Raw genomic sequence first — 22326 nt, forward strand, 5'->3', positions numbered from 1 at the left:
ATATAGATGAAAAAACTGTAAGGTAGATTTCTCAATAGGAAAAAAAAGGATATAGAAATTAGTTCATATATATTAAAGAACCATTTGATCAACTATACCAGTCAAGAAAGAGAATGGAAAAAGTAAGGATAAATAAGAAAAGAAATAGAAAAGTTCTGCTGTTACTATTTCGCTTAATTGCCTGTGCCAACTCCTTTTCCCCACACTCTTTGCAGCTTCAATGGCCTGGTAATATTAGACACAACAAGAGAAAACAAAGGCTGATAATAATGGAGAGTAAAATAATGAAATAATATGCAGAGGCAGGAGCTTCTTCTCAAATCAGTAACAAAGTATTGATTAATAGAATGGTGGTAACAGGATTGATACACTTGCGGATGCACTGTTCTTTTGTGTTCATTCATTTGCAGCCGAAAATACTACACATATAGTGTAATTGAGGAATTAATTGTCTACTGCAGAGTGCTTGTTTTATATGGAAAAATAAATCACAGTCTGTGAAAAGGGTAACACCTTTAACCAAATAAATTCATATTAATTAACGAGAAATTTAAAAAATTTACCAACCTGCTCATATAAATGCTCAATTTGCTAAGCCTGTTGTAGGACGTGAGTGGACATGAGATGATTAAATGCTGACATCTCCACCATCTTCGATTCCGTCTCTTGAGCAGCATATAGAAGGCTTGTTAGTTCAACCTGTTCAAAAGGGGAGTAAAGAAAATCTATTATATCATATCATACTTCCTTTTAAAAGTACGAGGAAAAAAATCTTTCTATGATCATTATTACCCTTAGTTTTTTTTAAATATTACAATGTTATCCTAATATATTCTAATTATTATATCTTCTTTGAATTGATAACTAAATGGTTTATTCTATTCATAATGAGACTTAACATGTTATTGGATAAAACAGATACGTTTCATATAAATCAAATTCTTTACTTATTTCAGTTTGTAGAAAAATCTAAAAAAGACATGCTAGCCAACACCTAAAAGTTTTTGGACTTTGTAAAAAATATTCTCCAAGTTATTTAAATTACAAAAACACCCCTACAAATTAAAAAAATTTATTAAAGCGTCTTGAAAATTATAAAATTTGCTTATTTTAATTCAGTGAGAAATTAAAAAATTATATGCTAGCTAGAAACTGAAATTTTTTTGACTTCGGAGAAAACATCTTATAAGTTTTGAAATTGTAAAAACACCCCTAAAAATTCAAAATTTATAAAAAAACATCTTGAAAATTTTAAACCTATAAACACACTAAAAACCTGCAATCGAACCTCAGTGTATCCAGATGAGAGAGCTGCAGCGTGAACAACATCCTTAAATCTTCACTTCACTCTCCAGTTTTGGCCATCTCCTTCTCTTCAATCCAGTCTTCACTTTCTCCAAAAATTTCCTTAAATTAGTAAAAAAATTTAAAAAATAAACTTTCTTTACATTTCAACAATAAAGATAGATAATAAGGATCTTGAACAATACCTGAATCTTTACTTGGAGACCGGAAGAGAAATAATAACTAAAAAAGAGAGGCTTAAAAGTGAAAGCATGTGTTCGAAGAAATGGATTCTTTAGAACGGACTTTCCAATCTCTCGGTCCCATTAAGCTCTGTTTGGTTTGTTAGAAAGGGAGAGAAAGGAAAGTAAAATAAAAGAGAAAGTGTGTTTCCACCGTTTAATTTGAAAAAAAAACAAAAAACAAAATATTTCTTAAATTATGAAAATATTTCATCTATAAAAACCTAAGACCCTGTTTGGATTGAGGGTAATGGGGGTGAGGGGAAGAGAGGGTAACTTTTAACCTTGTTTGAGAAGTAAATATAGCAAGTTAATAGGGGTGAGGGGAGGTGAAATGAGGTGAGAAAATACCATGATTTCTTCCCCCCTCAATTTTGGGGTGTAATGGGGGTGAAGGTAAAGATGGGGAATACAACAAATATAGAGAGATATATTTACCCCTAGCTAAGATCAAAATCCAACGGCTAAAATTTTAAAAACAAATGTGAGGATATTTATGTAAGGGTATTTATGTCAAGTTATATACATTCCCTTCCCTTCCAGTTATTATACTTTTCAAACGAGGTGAAATAACTTCCCCTTGATTCACCTTACTAGTTTCCCAAATAAGTTTTTCATTCCCTTTACTTAACTTCCTCTAGGTTCCCTAGGTTCCCTTCACGCCCTCCAAATCCAAACAAGCCAAAAAAAAAAAAAAAAAAAAAAAATCAAAAAAAACAAAAAAAAAAAAAAAAAAAAAAAATTCACCGTAGAAAAACCAATATACATTTTTAGTTTTCCGCTTTTTCTCCCCGCTGCACTAGTGAAAACGAGGGGAGAAACGGAATCGCCTTGCTCGTCGCCTCCCAACCTGACCCCGATCTCTCGCCTCTCCCTCCAAAACTCGCGTCCATCTTCTTTCTCTTTCTATCTCTCGCCTCCTCGTTCTCTCCTCTCTCTCTCTCTCTCTCTCTCTCCCATCTCGATCTCAATCTCCTTGAGATCTCTCTCGTCATTCTCTCGGATCTCTCTCCCTCGACCTCTCTCGGATCTCTTTCATCTCCGCTGCCGGCATCCCGCCGCGCCACCACCGTGGCCGCCTCCTCCTAAAACTCATCGAGGTAACCCTAATCTCTCTCTACCTTTCATTAATTTTTACCTTTTTAAGAAAAATCAGAGGTCTATTTTGATCTAAGAGAGGAAGCCAAGCCGTTGTCGAGTTCACCAACACTTGAAAGGTATCAAAATCAGCCCACATGATCTTCAATTAGGTCTTGCTTTCTAAGTGTTTGATGAAACGCTCCTTAGACTTTTTTTAATCAAAACTTGATATTTTTGCATTTCATTTTTGCTATTTGTTGTTCTTAATTGTTTTATGAACCATATCATGCACTCTTTTATGGATGGTTGCTTATTTTCACGACTTTAGTAAAAGTTGACAGCTTTTGGCTTAGGCAACCATGGCTTTCATCTTCGGTTTGACATTGAATGTGATTCCACTATCACTTGGGACTTCAACATATTCTTCCAATTTTGGCTTAAAATACCCACATTGATTTCCATTCCAAAAGAAGGTGACATGACAAAATTTGACTCTCTTTCTGCCGGATAAAAATACAATATACTTTTAAATGTGCATATACCATATAAATTATGTAGGCAGGTGAGAGTGTATTTGTGTGTTTGTATCGTGAATAGAATTTTGAACGCCAACATCGCAAAATTTTCTTACACCTAAAGCTGACATTTTACAGTAGAGGAAGAGAGGATAAGACTAAATTAAGTAAATTAAGTTTAGAGATCCTTATCCCCTCTTCTATGCTTCTATATTTATTTCTTCTATATTCTGTAACTCTTATCTACGATGATAAATATTATAGATACAATTGAATCACAAAAAGATATTATATATGCATGTACTATCCTACATAGTTTTCTAATGGGTGTTGATCCTGACGAGGGACTTCTTGAACAAGTTGATCAGGAAGTTTTGAACCAGATGATAGATGTTGAAGAAGCTCCTGTAAATGATAATGAAGAGTATAGATGAGGGGAGATTCTAAGGCAACAAATAGCCGATGATATGCGGAGAGATTATTAGAAATATTTTCATTATTGAAATAAAAATTAAATGTCATTTATTTGCTCTATTACAGGAGGCTAAGAACTAAACCTTGAATATTAGCATTTAGAATCTCTGTTCCTTTCTTTTTCTTTCCAGAATTATGAGTTGTCTTGCCTTGATAATTATTGAGTTGCTATTTTTATGAAGCTTGGCATGCACATATTTGATACTTCTGTATGAACATGATGCACTATTTGCATGGAACCCTCTGTTATTGTCTAGTCTGGCTAACATAACTTCATGCCAACATTCATGTATACACATATTAACATATGCAATGTTATCTGTGCATGCTTGCATTTGTTTGTGGAGGCAAGATTACCTAATGATAATTGTGGCTGAAATTTATGTGGCTGAAATTCTTTCTTGCAATAACTTAATATCTTGGAAGTGAACTGTCTATTCATTTCCCATTTCTCTATTGCTAATGATATATTTATGCTTAACAAATAGGCAATATTACCTAATGATAAATGTTTCTATATTTTTGACATGAATGTCTTGATTTTGTTTCCGAGCTGAGATTTGGATGTGTATCATGGCGCAGTTGATTGTATCTATATTTGGTTACTGTTAATGGGCTTATTTACTTCTTTGAAGTATTTGATAATTTTGTTGTTCTTTTGGCCTTTTTATGTTATATATGCCGTTATACCACCTTGTAATAGATTATCAAAGAAGAATCTGGCAGTTTGGTACTGAATAAGCCACTGCTTGGTGGTGTCATTATAGATAAACTGGATTTCACAAGCTTTCCTAACTAGTTGCTCTTTCTTGGATGGAAAAGTTGACATGTCGGGTACAACACTTGATCTCTGCTTACAGGTAGTGGAAACATGTTACTGTTATATTGTTGAAAATGGTACCATGATTCATCTTTCTGAAAACATCCACGAATTGATACAACATGCAACAGGACCTCCACGCACACAATGTACACAAACTGAAATTTTCACTATATTTTATGCACAAACTGAATATCTCACTATGTTTTATGCATTGTACATAAAATTGATTTATGTTAATCAATCCTCTGAAACACATATACAGGAATATGTACATAAAAGACATTTGTGCTCTACACATACAACAAACATTGACAAACTGAAATTTTCATTCTATTTTAAACATTGTACACAAAATTGATTGATGTTAATCAATCCTCTCAAACACAGCGGCAGAGGAATAATTTGTCACATTCTCTTATACACAACATAATCTGTCTCATTTTCTTTTGTTGGTGTTGTCAAACTTTCCCATCATTGCATTTGCAACAAGTGTTTGCGTCCTCATTTAGTATCTTTTTAAACCTATAAGTATGCATATAATAAATGTCCATAAGGATGTTAATCCCCAGCCTGGACCTGTCCTGTATGGATGGTTCTGTATTGTGTCTAAAAGCTCGACCTTTGCATGGAATTGGGTAGAGTCTGTGCACTACTTACATGGAGTCATCTGTAGCCCACAAATAATGTTCTCTCAAAGTCTGTTCTTTCGAACCGGAAATAGTATTCACACTTCTTAGTTATTTTTTATTGGGTTTCATCTGTAGCCCACAAAGTATCCAGCCCAACTAAGAAATACTTTTGTACTGGCCCAATAAGAACTATATCGTAGTCACTCTGTTCTTTCTTTCTTCCCCTGTTGGAGAGGAATCAAGAAGCCGAAAGTGACGAGCATCAGCAGAGATCGAAGAATTTGAGGTTTTTGATCTTTATAAATTTCGATATTTAATTAAGTATCTTCCTGTTTATTTTTACCATTATGCATCTTGTTTTTTTCCCCGTACCCAATTCTGAATCAGGCGAGTTAGGGTTTACTCGTGAACTAGATCTCTTTATTATTATTATTTGCCTTACTTTTGCCCCCAATATCACCTTAATTTTTTCTAAAATGTGACTGTGATCAACATCTCGACTTCAGGCTGTTGCTTTTTTCAGTTTCGATTATAATCATATTTTGAATTTTCTAGATACTTTCAGCAATTAATGAAGGGGGAAGGGAATGATTGGATCTTTGTGTTATGTCCTAGTAATGTATAATTGAAGGGGTCAAACCATTAAGATACATTGATAACGCGCATAGAGATGATGAGGGAGAAGAGAGAAGTACAGAAGGGGGAGCTTAGAGGATGGTTTATAAGATCAAGCAGGCTAATGGACCTTCTTTCTTTTCAAATCGGTGAGTTAGTAACTGTATACCATGTCATTATTTGTTAGAATGATCAGAGTTGTGTATGTCGCATAGAGATGGGTTCCTTGGAGTTTTATCGGCCATGATTGTCATTAAAGCATTTTTACTATTATGTCTGTGTAAACAAAGAAAGAGAGAAGTACGCTAGGAGAAACTAAGAAGTGTTAGAGGATGAAACAGGCTAATTGCTTGTATTTCTTGTGAGACGGATGAGGTCGCATAGAGATGGGTTTCTCTTCTCTCATGTTTTAAACTGCCGCTGTCTCCGACATAGCAACACACACGACTCATTCTCTTCATCTCATGTTCGACGGGCGGATTGCTGATCGAAAGGTGCTGATGACGAGGATCTCACTTCCAAACATTTCACAGTTAGGCTTTCTCTTTCTCATCTTATGTGTTCGACGAGCGGAAGCCTTTGTAGATATGACGATGAGATTGTAGGAGGGGTTTAATCAAATACCCACGAATAATTGACGAATGGAAGTGTAGATATACGAACTGAATTTGAATTCAGTTTAGTATTCGAGTTGAATTCGACCACGGATTTGAATATCACAATATGAATCGAACTCGGATGCGAATATCAATATTGTGATATTCGATTCGATTCGGTCGTTTACCACCCCTTAGTGATAGGGTAGCATGCGAATATGATGTAGCAAGCTTTTCCGTATATGTTTTGAATAGATCATGGTTGTGTGTGTGTACGATGATGCAAGCTTCTCATCTTCTCCACATTTCCCCTTCTCATACTTGTGTACTTTTTTTGTTTTCTCATGTTGTTTAGTGGACATTCTTTTTATATAGTAATATGTTCCTCAAAGGCTCAATCAATATCCACACAATTATTCTCTTATTCTTTAGGATTTTTATTAGTCCATTAGAACATGGAGTGATGAAAAACGAAGGTTATTTTGTTTTGTGATTGTTGCCGTCCTTCTTGGCTATGAATTCATTCAACAAACAGCATTTCAACCCCTAGAAGTGGTAATAAGGTTTCTCTTGCAGCATAACAATGTAAACATTTTCAGATTACCCTCGAACTGTCGCCTTTTTATTTGAAATCAGAGATAACTATCTAGCTTCAACATTTTTATAATTACCATATGGAGACTTTCAAGGTACCAAATGGCCGTGCTAAAACCCATCATGTTTTCACTTCCTTCCGATAAATACAGTCCCCAATGTCTTATGGATTATAATGTTCTGTTAGCTATACTCTGAAATATAAATTTATACATTATGAGTGTTGTTTCACAATTTACAACCTTGTTATTCTCTTCTGTTTATGGTGTTCTCTCGAAGTTTTCAGTTGCACAGTTCCTCTCGTTCCAGTAGCAGAACACGCCTAGTAACTTTGTCATGAAAACTGTATTTGCAGTATGCTTTCATTTCTTTTTCATGCCACCTCTTTTCTTGGCCAAAAGAATATGTTCTTCTTGAACTTGAAGCTCATTGTTCCATATAGCAACATAACTTTGTATGAGTCTGATAATCTGTTCTCATGTTTAAATGCAGAAGCATTACCTTCAAGAATGGGGTTGTGGACATTGCTCGAAGGCTTTCTGCTTCTTGCAAATGCGCTGGCAATACTGAACGAGGACAGGTTTCTTGCACCTAGAGGATGGAGCTTCTCAGATGTCTCAGGACTCCAACGAGCCAAATCATTGAAAGGGCAGCTCATAGGGCTCATCTATGCAACTCAATATCTGAGAGTACCCCTCATAGTTCTCAATGCTATTACCATCCTTGTGAAGCTCGTTTCTGGATGAGATTTAGCTTGGATTTTCTGCTTGTGGGTGAGAAACAATATTTTTGTGGCCTGTATTGTACGTGACATTAGACGTTGTTTACGTTTGCCGTTGAATTATGTATCAGCTTGCAATTATGTATGAAAAAATTGGAGATATAAAATTAGTGAACGACTGTCAGGTGTTTTGCTAATTATTTTTTGAAATTCAGTTTGGGTGGTTGTTTAAACAAATTTGGACAGTTTAATACAGATTTGTGTAATTGTTGGATATTTGTTGAACGCATACTCATTCTACCTTTTAAAATTTCAAAATTTTACATGCACGTGCACTTCCACAATCCCTGGTTATTCATGTTCTGCAAGGAAAAAACACTCCCATTTGCTCGCCCATATTCAGTGTCCAGGTACTCATACATTGGACTAGCAAATATCTGAAGATAAATAAAGAAGAGCTTTGCTGAAGGGACTCAAAATATGTGACCAATAGAGGGGACAAGTGAGGTTATCATTAATGAGTTGGTTATCATTAATGATGACCAACTCATTATCTAATGGGGGGACAACCTCACTTGTCCCCCTATTGGTCCCATATTTTAGGACCTTGAGGAATTTTTCAATAAAAAAAGAAATGTCAGAATATCTGTGACTATAATGATCCATAATCAAAACAAACTCAAATAAGGTTAGAAGTAGGAGAGATTACATGCAAAGCAATGACTGTCTGTAAAAAGGCTGCAGCATTTGTCATTGTCTCCGCCCAAATGGGGCCATTCACGCTATTGAGAAGGTAAGTCGATGTGGAGGATCCATATAAGCCCAATACCCTGCAAAAGTAACAGCATACAGTGGCAGTCCGCCAACTGTGGACTGAAACCAAAGAGCTTTTTGTCCGTGTTCTTGATAACGGGAGGCTTCTGTAATAAGAAGAGAGGAATGCTGTAATCCCTGTATCTCAGGCAGCATTCCTGTATTGTAAGCAAATACGGGACTTGCCACAGCACCAACGGTACTAAAGATCTTACTTGTATGTGATCCTGGAATGCTGTAATCCCTAGAAGGAGGACTTATTCCTGTATCCATATTTTATCTGCGGCAGAAAACCCTTTTTAATCCTTTCCTCATAGAGGTTATCCAATTCTTATCTCTTTTAGAAGGACACCGATAACAATATCATAAAGTAGTAACGAGGCACCTCTTTGGATTTCTAACCATTCCAGCTAGTTCTCTAAAATTTAAAATATTCATACGGTCAAATATGTCACCAAATATTGAACAAATTTTTAAATTGGACCCATTTAGAAATTTAATTGACAAAACAACCCATTTCCAATTTAATTGTCAAAATCGACTTAGTTTTGACTTAAAACTGAATTGATTTTAAAGAAAAAATTTATGAAACTTCAGGGGACTTCAAGGTCAAGTCTCGTGAGGCAAGTCCCGTGAGGCTTAAGCTCTGATAATTAGCTTGATTAGGGTTGCCCAAAACGAGACTTAACTACCTGAAGTTTTATAGCCGCACGCTTCATGAAGTTACAGTCTCAATAATTTCAATGGATAAATTTTCAAAACCAACCTATTTGAAAATTTAATCCCAGAAAACAACCCCTTTCAAACTTAATTGCAAAAACCGACCCGGTTTCAGCTTTGGCGCTGAAACCAGGTCGGTTTTTGTGAAAAAACTTTAAAAACTTTACGGGAGTTGAACTCCCGTGAAGTTTAGTAAAACTTCTAAACTTCACGGGAGTTGAACTCCCGTAAAGTTTCGCAATTCAAAAAAAAATTGAACTACAAAACTTCGCAGTTCAAAAAAAAAATTAAACTACAAAACTTCACGAGAGTTTAACTTCAAACTTTACGGGAGTTCAACTTCCGTGAAGTTTCGGATAAATTTTTTTAAAAACCGACCTGGTTTCAACCAGGTCGGTTTTTAAATTTTTTTTGTAAAAACGGTCGTTTTTTAAAAATAAATAGGAAAAAGGACAAATTTTCAAAACCAACCCTTTTTCCTATTTATTTTTAAAAAACGACCGTTTTTACAAAAAAAATTTAAAAACCGACCTGGTTGAAACATAGACAAGAGTAAAGCAACCCTCGTCCCCTTCAAGAGTAAAGCAATAAAGAAGCAAAAGCCCTCGTCCCCTTCCCACACTCAGCCTCAATTCCCCTCCCTCTCCATCGACAAGCCGGTCCATCTCGGATCCGACGCCGACGGCGTCGATGAGCGCCGGAGCGAAACCCTAACCCTAGCTTAGCCGGCCGCGATCCCTTCAAGGCCGCCGGAATCCTCACTTCGACGATGAAACCCTCGGAATCGAATAATGGAGGCGGGAATAAGAAGAATAAGAAGAAGAAGAAGAAGCGGAATCCCTCGTTATCTTCATTCCCTCAATCCAAGCAAATACCCCATTGGGGATCAGACACTGAAGAAGTGGATGAGCAGAATGAAACCCTAGACCTAAATTGGCTTACTGGAGCGTTTACTTCTCTCTCATTTGATCAGATTGCCTCGGCTTACACTTAGTATCCCGAGTTGGCTATGCCGAGTTGGTTGAAACTGAGTCGATTTTGGTAATTAAATTAGAAATAGGTCGTCTTTGATGATAAAATTTCTAAACAGGTCGAAATTGAAAATTTGTCATAAAATATTTGTACAGAACTGACAATGGGTCTAATGGTTTAGCAGTAAAGATTAATTTTACCTTTCTGAAGTAGCTGATTGATCTCATATTGTTTTCATTTATACAGATTTATTATTTAATATTTCAAAATTCATATGAAGTAGCTGATTGATCTCATATTGTTTTCATTTATACAGATTTATTATTTAATATTTCAAAATTCATATTTTATATTTTATTTTTTCATTAAGGTCGTGTTGTCGGACTTTTAAAATGTACCTAGGATCTTGAATTTAATTTTTGCTTCTCGGACTCCTCTGGGTGATAGCTTAAGCTTGTTGTCTGAGCTTGGCCAGTCATGCCATCTGTCTTGTTCACTTATCTGCTGGGATTCTACCTGCCAATGTCCAAAAGTCCCTAGGATCTTGAATTTGATTCTCCCTTATATGACTTCTCCCGGGAATAGCTTGGCCAGTCATAATTTTTTTTCATGATATTTATCACATTCACTTAGCTCATGGGATTTACCTGCCAATGCCCAAAGGTTCCTTTTATCCTTTTCCCCTAATTATTTCTGTCATGCTCTGTCTCATTTTTTATTAATCCATAATTTTGAATTTCTAGACCAGTTTCAATGATTTGCACTGATGCAAACATGTGAATTAAATCCGTGAGCCGTTTTACTGCTTTAAAAGATTAATATGTCTAAAAGGTTGTCAAGGATGTGTCTACCCCCTCTAATCTCTTATTTTCCGCAATTATTAATTTTTCCTACGTCCTATAGGTATTTTATAAGGTCTGACATATTTATCTCCTATAGGAGGAAATGAGAAATTTTGTTTGGCATTCGGCATTTGTATTGATGAGATGAGTTCACAAAACTCTTCTTTTGTCGACCAATGTAATTTGATTTTAGAATATGTTCGTCGTCGGACATAATTGTGTAAACCAGTATATAATGTACTGTAATATACTATAAATAATATAATACAATATAGTAATATAATACAATATAATACAATGCGATGAAACAGACAACATACTTGAAGACCAAAAAATCATAGTTAAAGCTTCACCAGTAAATTCTGATTATTGGGTTGTTTACATGAATAATCTTCCTGTATCCAGCTTGTGCCAGTTTTCCAACAGAGGAAGAAATTAAACCCTTTTCTTGGTTGCTGAAACTTCTTTCTTTGATCCATATACTTGTGCCTTCTCCTAAAGCATATTTATTACGCATGGTTTTGGTTATGATCTGTGACCTTACTCTCAAGGTAATTCCACTTGGGCATCTGTAAAAATTGTTCAGATGTCCATGCCCCTTTAACAAACATTTGTTAAAGCTCTTCTTCAATTGTTTCCTTGTAGTTGTTGCTGTGTCTTTGGATGACACTTGTTTTGTAATCAGATTTACTATGTTGTATAGAATCATAGTTATGTTAGCTTGCTGCTGAGTTTATCTGTATCCGATGTTCACAATCAAGTTTATTCATGGTAGCCTATGATACGTTTGATCTGAAACAGGAGTATTTCTATTAATTGTGAAATATTGATCAAATTTATTTTTCCATCTAAAGCGCTCCTTTGACCCTAAAACCATGAAAGATAACATGATGACGCCAAAATGTTTACAAGAGGATAATTAATCAGTCAGACTCAACCAAGGCAAATGCAACAAAAACTTTATTTGACCAAGAAAAATGACATGAAGGCAAGTACTAGCATCATGCATCATGGAAACCTATGTAGCACGGACACGGATCCGACACGGCCATCCAACACGCCGACACGAGGCAAATCCTAAAAAATACATAGGATAAGTGTGTTCGACACGTGTGTCCGACACGGACACGACACAACACGGCTTCATGTTATGCGTGCCTGTGTTTCATAGATGGAAACTATAGAAAGCAATAGCTCTAAAAAACTTTATGGATCGTGGACAAAGTTTTGTCATTTGCCAAACCGCGAACAGATTTCTAAGCTAAACAACATCCCGACATATACAGACAAGCTGCACCATGAAAACCATGGTTTTAAATATCGGCCGATAATCCGATATTATCGCCGAGTTATCGGATTTGGGAGCTTTCCGCTAGGATAAGTAGGATTTTTAATCGGTTATCGTTTTGAGGTTTATCGGCGATAAAGGCACTTATCGGCCGATAAGTAGGCTCTAAATATCGCCTTTATCGACCGATAAGTAGGATTTGGGAGCTTTTACTTTCTTTTCGATTTGCTCTTTGAATATTTACAAATTATGAACTATTTGTTGCTTTTGGAACTTGGTTGATTGGTGATTAGGTTATGTTTGTTTATGGATATTGATAATGGCTCATAACTACTAAATATCAACTTAGTAAATTAATTTATGAATCTCATGATTAAACAATAATTATGTAGATGCGTAGATGGTTCTTCATTCTTGATGTTATCTTATTATTTGCTTGTTTATTATTTCATTTTGACTAACATTATATTTTTTTTTCAAGCTTATGTTTGTTTATTATTTGCTAGTATATTACTCCGATAAATACTACTTATCCCCGATATATCCCCGATTTTCGCTATCTGATAAGGATTTTGACCGTCCGATAAATTCCTGATAACCGACATTTAAAACCTTGATGAAAACAGGTTTTTTGACTGTTGATGGGAGATTTTCATGGTTGTACGTAATTTTGCTTGTGGGATGGAATATTTGCAGTGAGCACTACATACGCACAACTGATTTACAAATAGAAATGCATAAGTTGCCACGGAAAATAAGGATAGATGAAGGAATGGACCGTGAAGAAGGGAGAAGGAAAAGGCATTTCATGTTTGTATGTAGATCACATCATGGTTCCATACTGTGTAGGCCCTTTTATGTTTTAAAAGGAAATTCCAATAATTATTTAGTCCTTATGTGAACTGTACCCAGTGTAGGCTCTTTTCTTTTTTAAAGGAAATTCCAATAGTTATTTAGTCCTTATGTGAACTGTACCCAGTTGCGTTTGTACCCAGTTGCGTTATTGGATAGACGAAGAAATGACATGGCAGGGGGGAAGTCCACAGGAAAGGTTTTATGGTTACATACGAATGGTTCTCCGTCTTTCCTTGGGTTACATACAATTGGTTATCTAGCAGCCATTATCCCAAACATTTTGAAGGGACTACATCTAAAGCCTATATCCCAAACCTGCTTCTCCTTTAAGCTTTCAAGAGGGAAGCCGTCTAGCTATCATATTGTTCTTTACCATCCTTTTGCTTTCTCGTCAAGCATGCAAAACCAAGCTTGTGGTTGCTGCTGTTAGAATTTTGACTCTTCATATTCTATTATGTGACATTAATAGCAATTTGAGTTTGAATTTTGGAATTAACTACTTTGGTGGTTTTTAAGACATAACTACATTGGGTAGTTATGAACTCCTTGATGGTGGGAGTTCTATAAAGAGAGTCGCTTGTCCACACACAATGAATGATCAATAATCAAGTCCTGTGATAATAATCCATCATCTCGGTTTTGTGTTGTGGAGTGGACAAGGAAGAAAAATTATCGGTAATTCGGTGTTCATTACATTCAACAATGGAAGAAGGTATGTACCATTTTATTCAATCTTGTTTTAGTATGTAAATGAGTGTTAAATTATGTTAATCATGCTATAATCGTTTTAGTATGTAAACGAGTGTTAAATTCTGTTAATCATGCTATAAGAAATCTTATAGCTACCACAAAACCTTGCTAGGTCAAGGCTTTGTCTGTAGCAAGATTTCTAATATCAGTTATTTCTTCAAAGTCATCCTATTGTTGGATATATGCAATTTTGGAGGATCTTCGTTAATGGAGAAGACAACAGGAATTAGTGAGCTTTTGAGTGATGAGTTTTTGGATTCTAAACCAATGAAGTTTTAGAATTTCTTAACTTAATTACCAATTTATGACCTCTATGAATTTTCATTTCATTCTATTCTATTTTGAAGATTCGTGAGGTTAGAGTAGGCAGGTTGATCTGTTCTTTTACTTAATTTGCCTAGGTGTAAGAATCCTTTGTTTGACTGTAAAAGAATATACATATTCTTTACATACTTAAAATTTCCAGTTTCAAAGTGGTGCTGCACACAAATTTAATCAGTATCGGATTTGTATAAAAAGAGTAGGTTTTGCAGACAGCGGACTCCATAGGGGAATAATGTATATTATATAGCATGTATATTGCTATACGTGTACAATTTTATGGAGATTCAAATCTTATGAACTACAGTTCATGGCATATCTGTTTTTGCCGGCTCAACGGATGATGTTCTGCAGAAGGAAATAGTCCTGTCCCACCTTTATACACAAGGCAATAGTGGGAGACAATAAACGGTGACTTGTACTTTATTCACCATTTTGCTACGCGACATGTCATGTAGATCTAAGATACAGAACGAGACAATTTGACCTGTTTGCGACAGAAGATATTAAGAGGACAAAAATAGTAGTTCAATCACATAGTTTGCATAAAACAGCAAATGATTTATGCAATTAGAAATAACAGGTTACTGGCTTAGGCCACTGTCGTTGAACGAGGGACTTCACCTTTACTTTTACAATCTAATTTGAGCTAGAATAGTAGTTAACAGACCTTTACTTTTCTGCAATTTGTTACGTTTGCACCTCAAACATTAATTAGATGCTTTAGCTTGTAGTTGTCTGACAAATGAACCGAGTAGAGTCTAGTGGTAACTGAAACAAGTTTTAGTTACCAGTCATAATTGCCTTTTGACTTTAAAAGCACTTGTTTTTTCTCCTGATTCTGTTAAACAAGTTTTAATTACCTGTCATAATTGCTGTTTGGCTTTAAAAGCACTTTTTTTGGGTGATTCAGCTAGTTTCTGAGCACTTATATGACTGTTATTTTGTCTCATTACAGAATCTTTTGTTCACCTGATTCCTGCATCATTTCTCATAATTATGAAGTCTCTTCCATCATATAGGTATACAATTTAAGTTCTCATTTTCTTTTGAATGCAACATTGGAACTACCGATATCATTTAAAAATATAGGTATACAATTTAAGTTCTCATTTTCTTTTGAATGCAACATTGGAACTACCGATATCATTTAAAAGCTGAACCTGCACTGCTTATGCTGGTCATGATCTAATAATTATGCTTCTTCCTACTTACTGTGTAGTTGAGATTTGAATTTTCTCTTATTCTTTGGGATTACTTGGTAGAGGATGGTACATGTCTTTTACTTGAAGCTTATCTAAGTAGAACTGCAGTTGATTGGATCTCTGTGTGATGTAACATGTACATTAGTGTCCCTCACTACAATGGCCAAGCTCTATCCCCACGAACAAGTGTTGCTATTCCACATGACACTTATTCAACAATAGGATTGACCAAATTTCTGACTTCTTATCATACTAACATCGACCCTGTAATTCACAGTTCATGCCAGTTTCTAGCAACTGATACTATTAAATTTAATGGACTCACTAGTTACATGGCTTCTCATTGTACATAAAGTGGCCACATATTGGTACCTACCTCATTTTATTTTTATTTTTTTGGGGTGGGCATGGCAGACAAGTAAAATGAGGTTCATGGTCGAGGATTCATGTGTATTAGATGACATTTTGGAAGGGGACATAAATAAATGCCCAATGAGGCAATGACCGTATTTCTGTGAGCACCATTATATGTTGCTGAATCCAATTTGTTTGTATCTTCTAACAAAATGTTCAATCAGTGGGGAAATGTGACATGCCATCAAAACTTGTCCTTGAGAACAGGGGGTTACAAGGATGTTTGGGGACAAAAATCAATATGGGGAATACTAGATGTGGACCAGCCAAGTCCTTTCAACCCAAAACAAAACCTGTTTAATAATTGGGCCATTACTAAACCTGAACCTGAGCTTATAAATGATTTAACATTTAGATGTTTCAAAGAGCAATCTAGAATATATACACACATTTGTGCTTTGCCCTTATACCACTGCCTTGGTATCTTAGCTCCTTGGGCATATACGTTGAAAGAGACAAATTTATTGTTGGAAGTTTGTCTTAGACATTTATCTCTAATATCGTGATGTCATTTTAGCCAGTGAGAGACTATAACCCTTCTCTCTGCAGGATGCTACAGACCTTAACTTCTGATAACATAAATCAGGGGGAGCATTGTTCCTTCATAAATACCTATTCTCCTAATTCGTACTTTGTATGACAAACATTTAAGTTGAAAACAGTCAATAGAAATTGCAGTGTGATATTGTCCCAGTATTTAAAAATAACTTCTCATGTGTCATTTTCAACTTACTAGGAGTTTTCTAAAATGATTCAGTTTGTAGTAATATTTTGGTATTTCGTAAATCTGATTAATCGCTTGTAATCAACAGAACTTCTTAGTAGGATGAAAGCGAGGATATCTACCTTGATCTGCATGTCCCATGTTAGGTGCCTATTTTCGACAATGGTGTTTCGAGTATTGGATTTGTGCTCCTATTTGTTGACTATTTTTATTGTTTGATCAAAGTGAAGTATCACACTACTTGGTGAGTCATGTGAACCTTATGGACCTTAGTGCTTTAATACAATGCCACAAATGTGTCGTCACATCATGTTTTGCAATTAACATCACTTTGAGCAGGATAATATCTCCCACACATTGATTTGCATGTTGGATTAGGTTCCCAAAACTGGACTAGTTTTACTTCAGAACCTCTATTGCTGATCACTTCCAATCTAATTTAAGACCTCAAATCTTTGATGTTAAAATATTAATCATTAGTTTCTATCCAAGACAAATGTCTATGGCATATCAATTTGGCTTTCTTCATGTTTTTGAGGTAGATTGATGGAAATATACCTTTCACTTTGCTTACTCTTGTCTAAGTTAGCTTTGTGTCCTTCTGTCTTTAAGAGGCCAAATTATGGAGACTTCAGTTAACACTGTTAACACTACAAAGCTGGAGAAACAATGAGATTAAGCAAAAATTATTAATGATTTCTTCATTAGAAAAAGCCGATTTTCGAAGTTGTTCTCTGGGCCTATTTATAGTCCAGCTAAAGTTTATACCCGTTTTTACAAAATTCAATAGTGAAATCTTCAAGTTCCAAACATCTTGACAGTAAACAATGGAAATGTTCCTCAACACAGCTGCATGAAACAAAATAATTCCTTAGCTGACCACGGAACTTGAGATAAAACTTCATTGTTTGTATTACCGCTCCACATGCTTTTAGGAAAGTGTTAATAGTTTTTTTTTGAATATTCCTTGAAATTATTATGGAACTCTGGTTACTGATTAATATAGCCGAGCTTAATCAATATTAGATAAGCAAAGCTGGTTTAAAGATCAATCTGGAGCTCCTTGATGAGTTAGATTAAAAAGGTGAACATGTTTTACCGAGTTGAAGTCAGAGTGGTTTGTTCATGATCAACTTGCTTGGATGTATGGCTTAACCTGGTGCTACCAGGGACTAACTGTCAAAATCATTCTTCATGTAAGATTCTGGATTAAGGGCAGAAGACTAAAACATTTACTATTGGATAATGCATTGTTGCATGGTGCGAGCCCCAGAGCTAAACAACAACAGAAATTCTATATGATTGCGAGGAGACTATAATACACAGTCTCCATATCAAATCCTATCATGTTACGCTACTGTTAGACCAGCATTTAGCTCCTTTGGAATAAACTGAAGCCTGCTTGACTTTTAGAAGCTCTATGAACCTTGTAATCCGTTATTTTCAATATTTCAAATTTCATAACCAGTAGTATTCTCTACAGGCATTCTTTGTTCATATGAATTAATGTGAGTAGTATACTAGTATCACTATCACTGCAAGGGTAGTAGCTTTTGCGGACGATTTATAGTTGTAGATGTTTATATAATGCGTGGTGGAAAGCACATTTTGCCTCTACTCTGATAGCTTTGAAAGTTTTCAAAAATATGTTTTGTTTATTCTTTTCCTAGAAATTATTATTTTGAATAGTTCAGGAACTTCAAAAGCTCTTGTATGCTGATCAATGGTTTCAAAAAGAGTTGTTTTTTTATTCATGCCCTTTAGGACACTTGACCCTTGATAATTGTGGTCATTTATACTGCAAATTTTCAACTAGGGGTAAAATTTATTCCTTTTCAGGGATTTCTTTGGAGCGGAGGAGCTTCTTCACTTTATTAATATCAGGTTCAGTAGAGTGTTTTTCCAAGGACTCAATTCGTTCATCTGGTAATTTTACTTTATTCTGTGACTTTAGAGCAACCCATTTCTGTCAGTTGATATATCAGGTTGGTCTTTCTGTTCTGATGCTGTAAATCCTGACTTCTTTTCTGCTGAACTTTGTCAAATTTATTTGGAGTAAGAATCCAAATTGTTTGAACCAAGAATTTATCAGTAGTTCAGATCCTTTCAAAAATTTCTAGTTCTTTGTCCTATTTGTAAATCTATAGCCCAGTTATAGCTAAAGCATGTTTGATAATTTAATGGCATTGTAGTTCATCATCTGAGGAAAATGGCTTCTCATGCACGAGACTACCTCAAGACTTTAGCTGTGCCTCCTAAACAATGGCCTATAAGTGAACTATTTTGTCATAACTTTTATGAATATGAACTTATGACATTAGACTGGGTACAAAGGATGATCATTTATCAATTATGCTGTGGAATATATCTATAGTGGTATCAGCAAGATCTGATTGAAAAAACTGTGGCTATTCTGGAAAATAGTAGTTGGACATCTAAGACGATAATTTATTATGACGTAGAAAAGCACATTTGGCTATTGACCTCACATCAATTGTTTATGTTGATACTGGTTTTTTTATTGAAAAATTGCTGAAAGGACTTACAAGGTTTCTGAATTTTTATTCCTCTAAATTGAATAAGAATTTTATGGGCATTCTGATTGGATTAGATATTTTAGGCCTTATATCATTGGTCCTTTTGATGTGCGTTTATCAATATAGGTTGTTTTTCCTGATAATATTGCTCATCATGTAGCAGTTAATGAGCTATGTGGTAAAACCAAACCATCTGATTCTGTGTGTCTATTGAGATAGACATGTAAAATCTTTTCTTTGTTGACCACTTCTGATGTATGCTTCACATTATCAATTACTAGTTCATCTTCCCAATTCCAAGTTCAAGATCCTTAAGTGCATTACTCTTACTTTAGTCCCTTGCTACTAAAAAATCCTTCAATTTATCTATTATCTTTCTCGCTTACATAGCTTATCTTCCAAGCTCGAAACTGTCCTTGGTTAACAAAACAAGTAGTTCATACTTGGTTTTAATTATCTGCTTTATTTGCTTGTTATTTATTTCTCAAGTAGGCATCCGTGATGACTTCATTTTAGTTATCCTTGCACTCTGATCCTCAGTGAAGATACTCTTGGGAAGATATCGTCTGAGATGCCTGAATATACAAGTGTACACATAAATATGCCAACATATTGTCACTAAAAAAATTCTTTCTGTTTTTAGGGTTGTAATTTGACCCTTCATGGAGATAGGACCTCTTCACACATATAATGAAAATAGTAGTGTTTGAAAAAGCTTTATGAAACTCGCTTCAAAACTTTTTGAAGGGTAATCGCTTCGAAACTCATAAATGAAGCTATTTATCCCTTGAAGCCCCCGCTTCATCACTTTAACCATAACTAAAGTGTGCTTCACGTTACATGAAGCGCTTCTCTTTTGGAGCACACACTTCACACAAGGTAGGAGGGTATAAAAGAACGTTTGACTAAAAATCAGATACATATCTTATAGTATACGTGCAGCTTAATTTATTATGACTTGCATTAGTACTTAGCATATTTAATTCTTATTTACTAATCAAGACTTGAATGTATCTATATTAAAATTTTATACTGCTATATATGTTTTATAATATTTATAAATTAAAATATACTTAGCTCATCAGGCTTACGCCTCACGCTTTGAGGCTTACGCATTGCTTCATAAAAGGGTCTAATGCTTCGCCTTGCGCAGTTGCGCATCCTCTTTTTTAAACGTTGGAAAATACTTTTTTGTCACTTAAATACTTTTTTGATTTGCCGCTTCTCGGATAAAAACATTCACTTGTTTTATTCTTTATATTTTTCTGTTGGGCTTTGATTTTCTATCTTAACTCTTTCTTAGTCCTGATTCCTCTGCTTTACTATTTCCATTCTAAGACTCATTATTTCTGCTAAATTATTGTAGCCAGTCTGTGGCACTGTGCATAGAAATAGATAGGTACTCACTTGACAACTAGTCATGCAGGGGTCTTAAAGGAATTCTGAAAAAGTGTTAGTCGTTCCTTAAAAAAGGTAGCAGGTTTAAGAGAATATGATTGACATATCAAGGGTTACATATCTCCTTGTTTTCTTTTCATATGCAAGCCTTTTTGGACATTTGGGCATGTTTTAACCGTGTTGGATGTGATTATAAAATCAATTGGGAGCCTATGTGTTGAGTTTGTGCAAAAGACCTGCCAATATTTTATGGTAATGGTTTGAACTGGAATTTCTACCTTTGACCAAGCAACGCTTTACCCTATACCTTGTATGTGAGCTGCATATTGATTTTTCTGTTTATTTTATGTTAATGAAAACACATTCAGCTGCATGATTGTGATATTAGTCTTTTTAGCAGATAATGAAAAATGATCTAATGAAGTGTATATTAGCATGCCATGAGCCTTCAACTTTCATGCAAACATGCTAAATGTCAAGATTTGAGTGCAAGGAAGAAGTGTGTTTATCCATTTTTCTAGTAGCAAACCTACCATGTGTATGGGGGCAAAAGTTGATGGAATAGTAATCCAATATGTCACTATGTTAGTAACTATTAGCTCAAATTTGGTTTGGAAAAGCATTTATGAGAAATCGAATACTTTTATTCATATTGTAAATTTTTGGCATTTATTTTGATACTTTTGTTTTATTTAATATTCCCTTTATATGTGATCCTTTGTGCTCTATGTTATTATGCAGACATGGTCAGATCAATTTTGCTTCTCATATAGATTTTTTCCGACGTGTATACTTATCTTGAGAGAGATAGAGTTTCAATCTCTCTTTCTCGATAGATCTTTCTCAAATTGATTTTTATTCTATGCTATTAGTTTGAATAACATCCAATATTAATTTAAGCGTCAGATTCAAGATTGTAAACAAGTACAAAGACAAACACCTCAAATTTTATTTGAATTCTGGTCTAATTCTCATTCAAGGTAATTCTACTTGCTTGACAAAAGATTCACCTAGGTGATGTATTTGCCAATAACTACTTACCATATATGCAAGTGTATTTGCAAGCAAAGGTTCATTAGTATGCTTCTGTTGTTGCACAAAAAATGACACAAAGGAGTTTGAAGACTACACTGATGCATGCGCACAGTGTCAGTTCATTATCCACATGGGAGTTTGAAGACTATGCTGATGCATATGTACAATGTTAGTGCATTATCCTGATTTTTCCATCTTGTTTTGATTTTTACATTCTGCATCACAGATAGTTTGCTTTTCCACTTTCTTTTTGTCTTTTTTTAGTTTTTTGTGTGCAGAAAGCTGCTTCCCCAGCAGAAAGGAGTTTAAAGACTTGCAAATACAACGTGCAGAGGACTTGACAGCAGCATGTTCTCGGAGGTTAATTCTGTATGCCCACCATGCAATTCTCCTTTTTTTTCCCTTTTCCTTTTATTTCTTTGTAGTCTTGAGAAAATTTTATCATTGTGAACTAGTTTTCTTGGATGTCGTCATCTAATTATAGATCATATAAAGCTTATGAATGTATACTGTTGTACTGAAGGTTTTAGTCATTCGACTATATTCTCAGTTTCGAATGCTAAGGCATAAATATTCTGCAAGTCATGAATCTATTTTCCAGGAAATATGCCCCTTTATTACACTGTTTTTTTGGGCTTTATCAACTTTGTGATGTAATCTTTCATACGAGTGAATAAATTTACAGGTTGCTTTATTGGAATCTAAAAATGTTACATTTATATTGATTGTTTTAATACTATGCGACGACTTCCTGCTTTCCAGTGCGGTTCTTGTTTGATAGCATGTACCGTTACGCCCGTGATTAGCAATGTCTTGTAAAGGGGTATTGTATGCAAAAAGTGTTGGAATTGAGGTGTAGATCAAACCTCGATTCAGGCG

At 35.0% G+C, this 22326-nt stretch overlaps 1 protein-coding gene, 1 long non-coding RNA gene and 1 pseudogene across 11 annotated transcripts; 2 read left to right on the forward strand and 1 right to left on the reverse strand.

Annotated features, from left to right (window-relative positions):
- LOC109840701 (immediate early response 3-interacting protein 1-like) lies at nt 2311-7787 on the forward strand. Of its 4 annotated transcripts, XM_020409440.1 has the most exons (3): nt 5018-5333; nt 5603-5811; nt 7345-7787. In XM_020409440.1, the coding sequence occupies exons 2-3, from the start codon at nt 5718-5720 to the stop codon at nt 7596-7598; spliced, it is 348 nt and encodes a 115-aa protein (XP_020265029.1). In that variant the 5' UTR covers nt 5018-5333; nt 5603-5717; the 3' UTR covers nt 7599-7787. The 4 variants fall into 4 exon arrangements, with proteins under 4 accessions (XP_020265031.1, XP_020265032.1, XP_020265029.1 ...); XM_020409442.1 differs by lacking the exons at nt 5018-5333; nt 5603-5811 and adding an exon at nt 2311-2626; XM_020409443.1 differs by lacking the exons at nt 5018-5333; nt 5603-5811 and adding an exon at nt 2719-2743.
- On the reverse strand, nt 7894-8659 carry LOC109842384 (annotated as a pseudogene).
- Nucleotides 9674-21954, forward strand: LOC109840702. 7 transcript variants are annotated; one of them, XR_002247007.1, is made up of 4 exons: nt 9674-10147; nt 15093-15156; nt 16566-16721; nt 18317-21954. It is a non-coding gene; the product is annotated as an uncharacterized LOC109840702 (long non-coding RNA). The 7 variants fall into 7 exon arrangements; XR_002247008.1 differs by lacking the exon at nt 9674-10147 and adding an exon at nt 10370-13775; XR_002247010.1 differs by lacking the exon at nt 16566-16721.

Source organism: Asparagus officinalis, chromosome 5, assembly GCF_001876935.1.
Source record: "Asparagus officinalis chromosome 5, Aspof.V1, whole genome shotgun sequence".
NCBI lineage: Eukaryota > Viridiplantae > Streptophyta > Magnoliopsida > Asparagales > Asparagaceae > Asparagus > Asparagus officinalis.

Excerpts from the sequence above, each read along its gene's own strand:
- LOC109840701 (XM_020409440.1), top strand. The coding sequence starts at position 5,718 with ATGATGAGGGAGAAGAGAGAAGTACAGAAGGGGGAGCTTAGAGGATGG. Across the intron at positions 5,812-7,344 it reads CCTTCTTTCTTTTCAAATCG|AAGCATTACCTTCAAGAATG; the intron begins GTGAGTTAGTAA and ends GTTTAAATGCAG.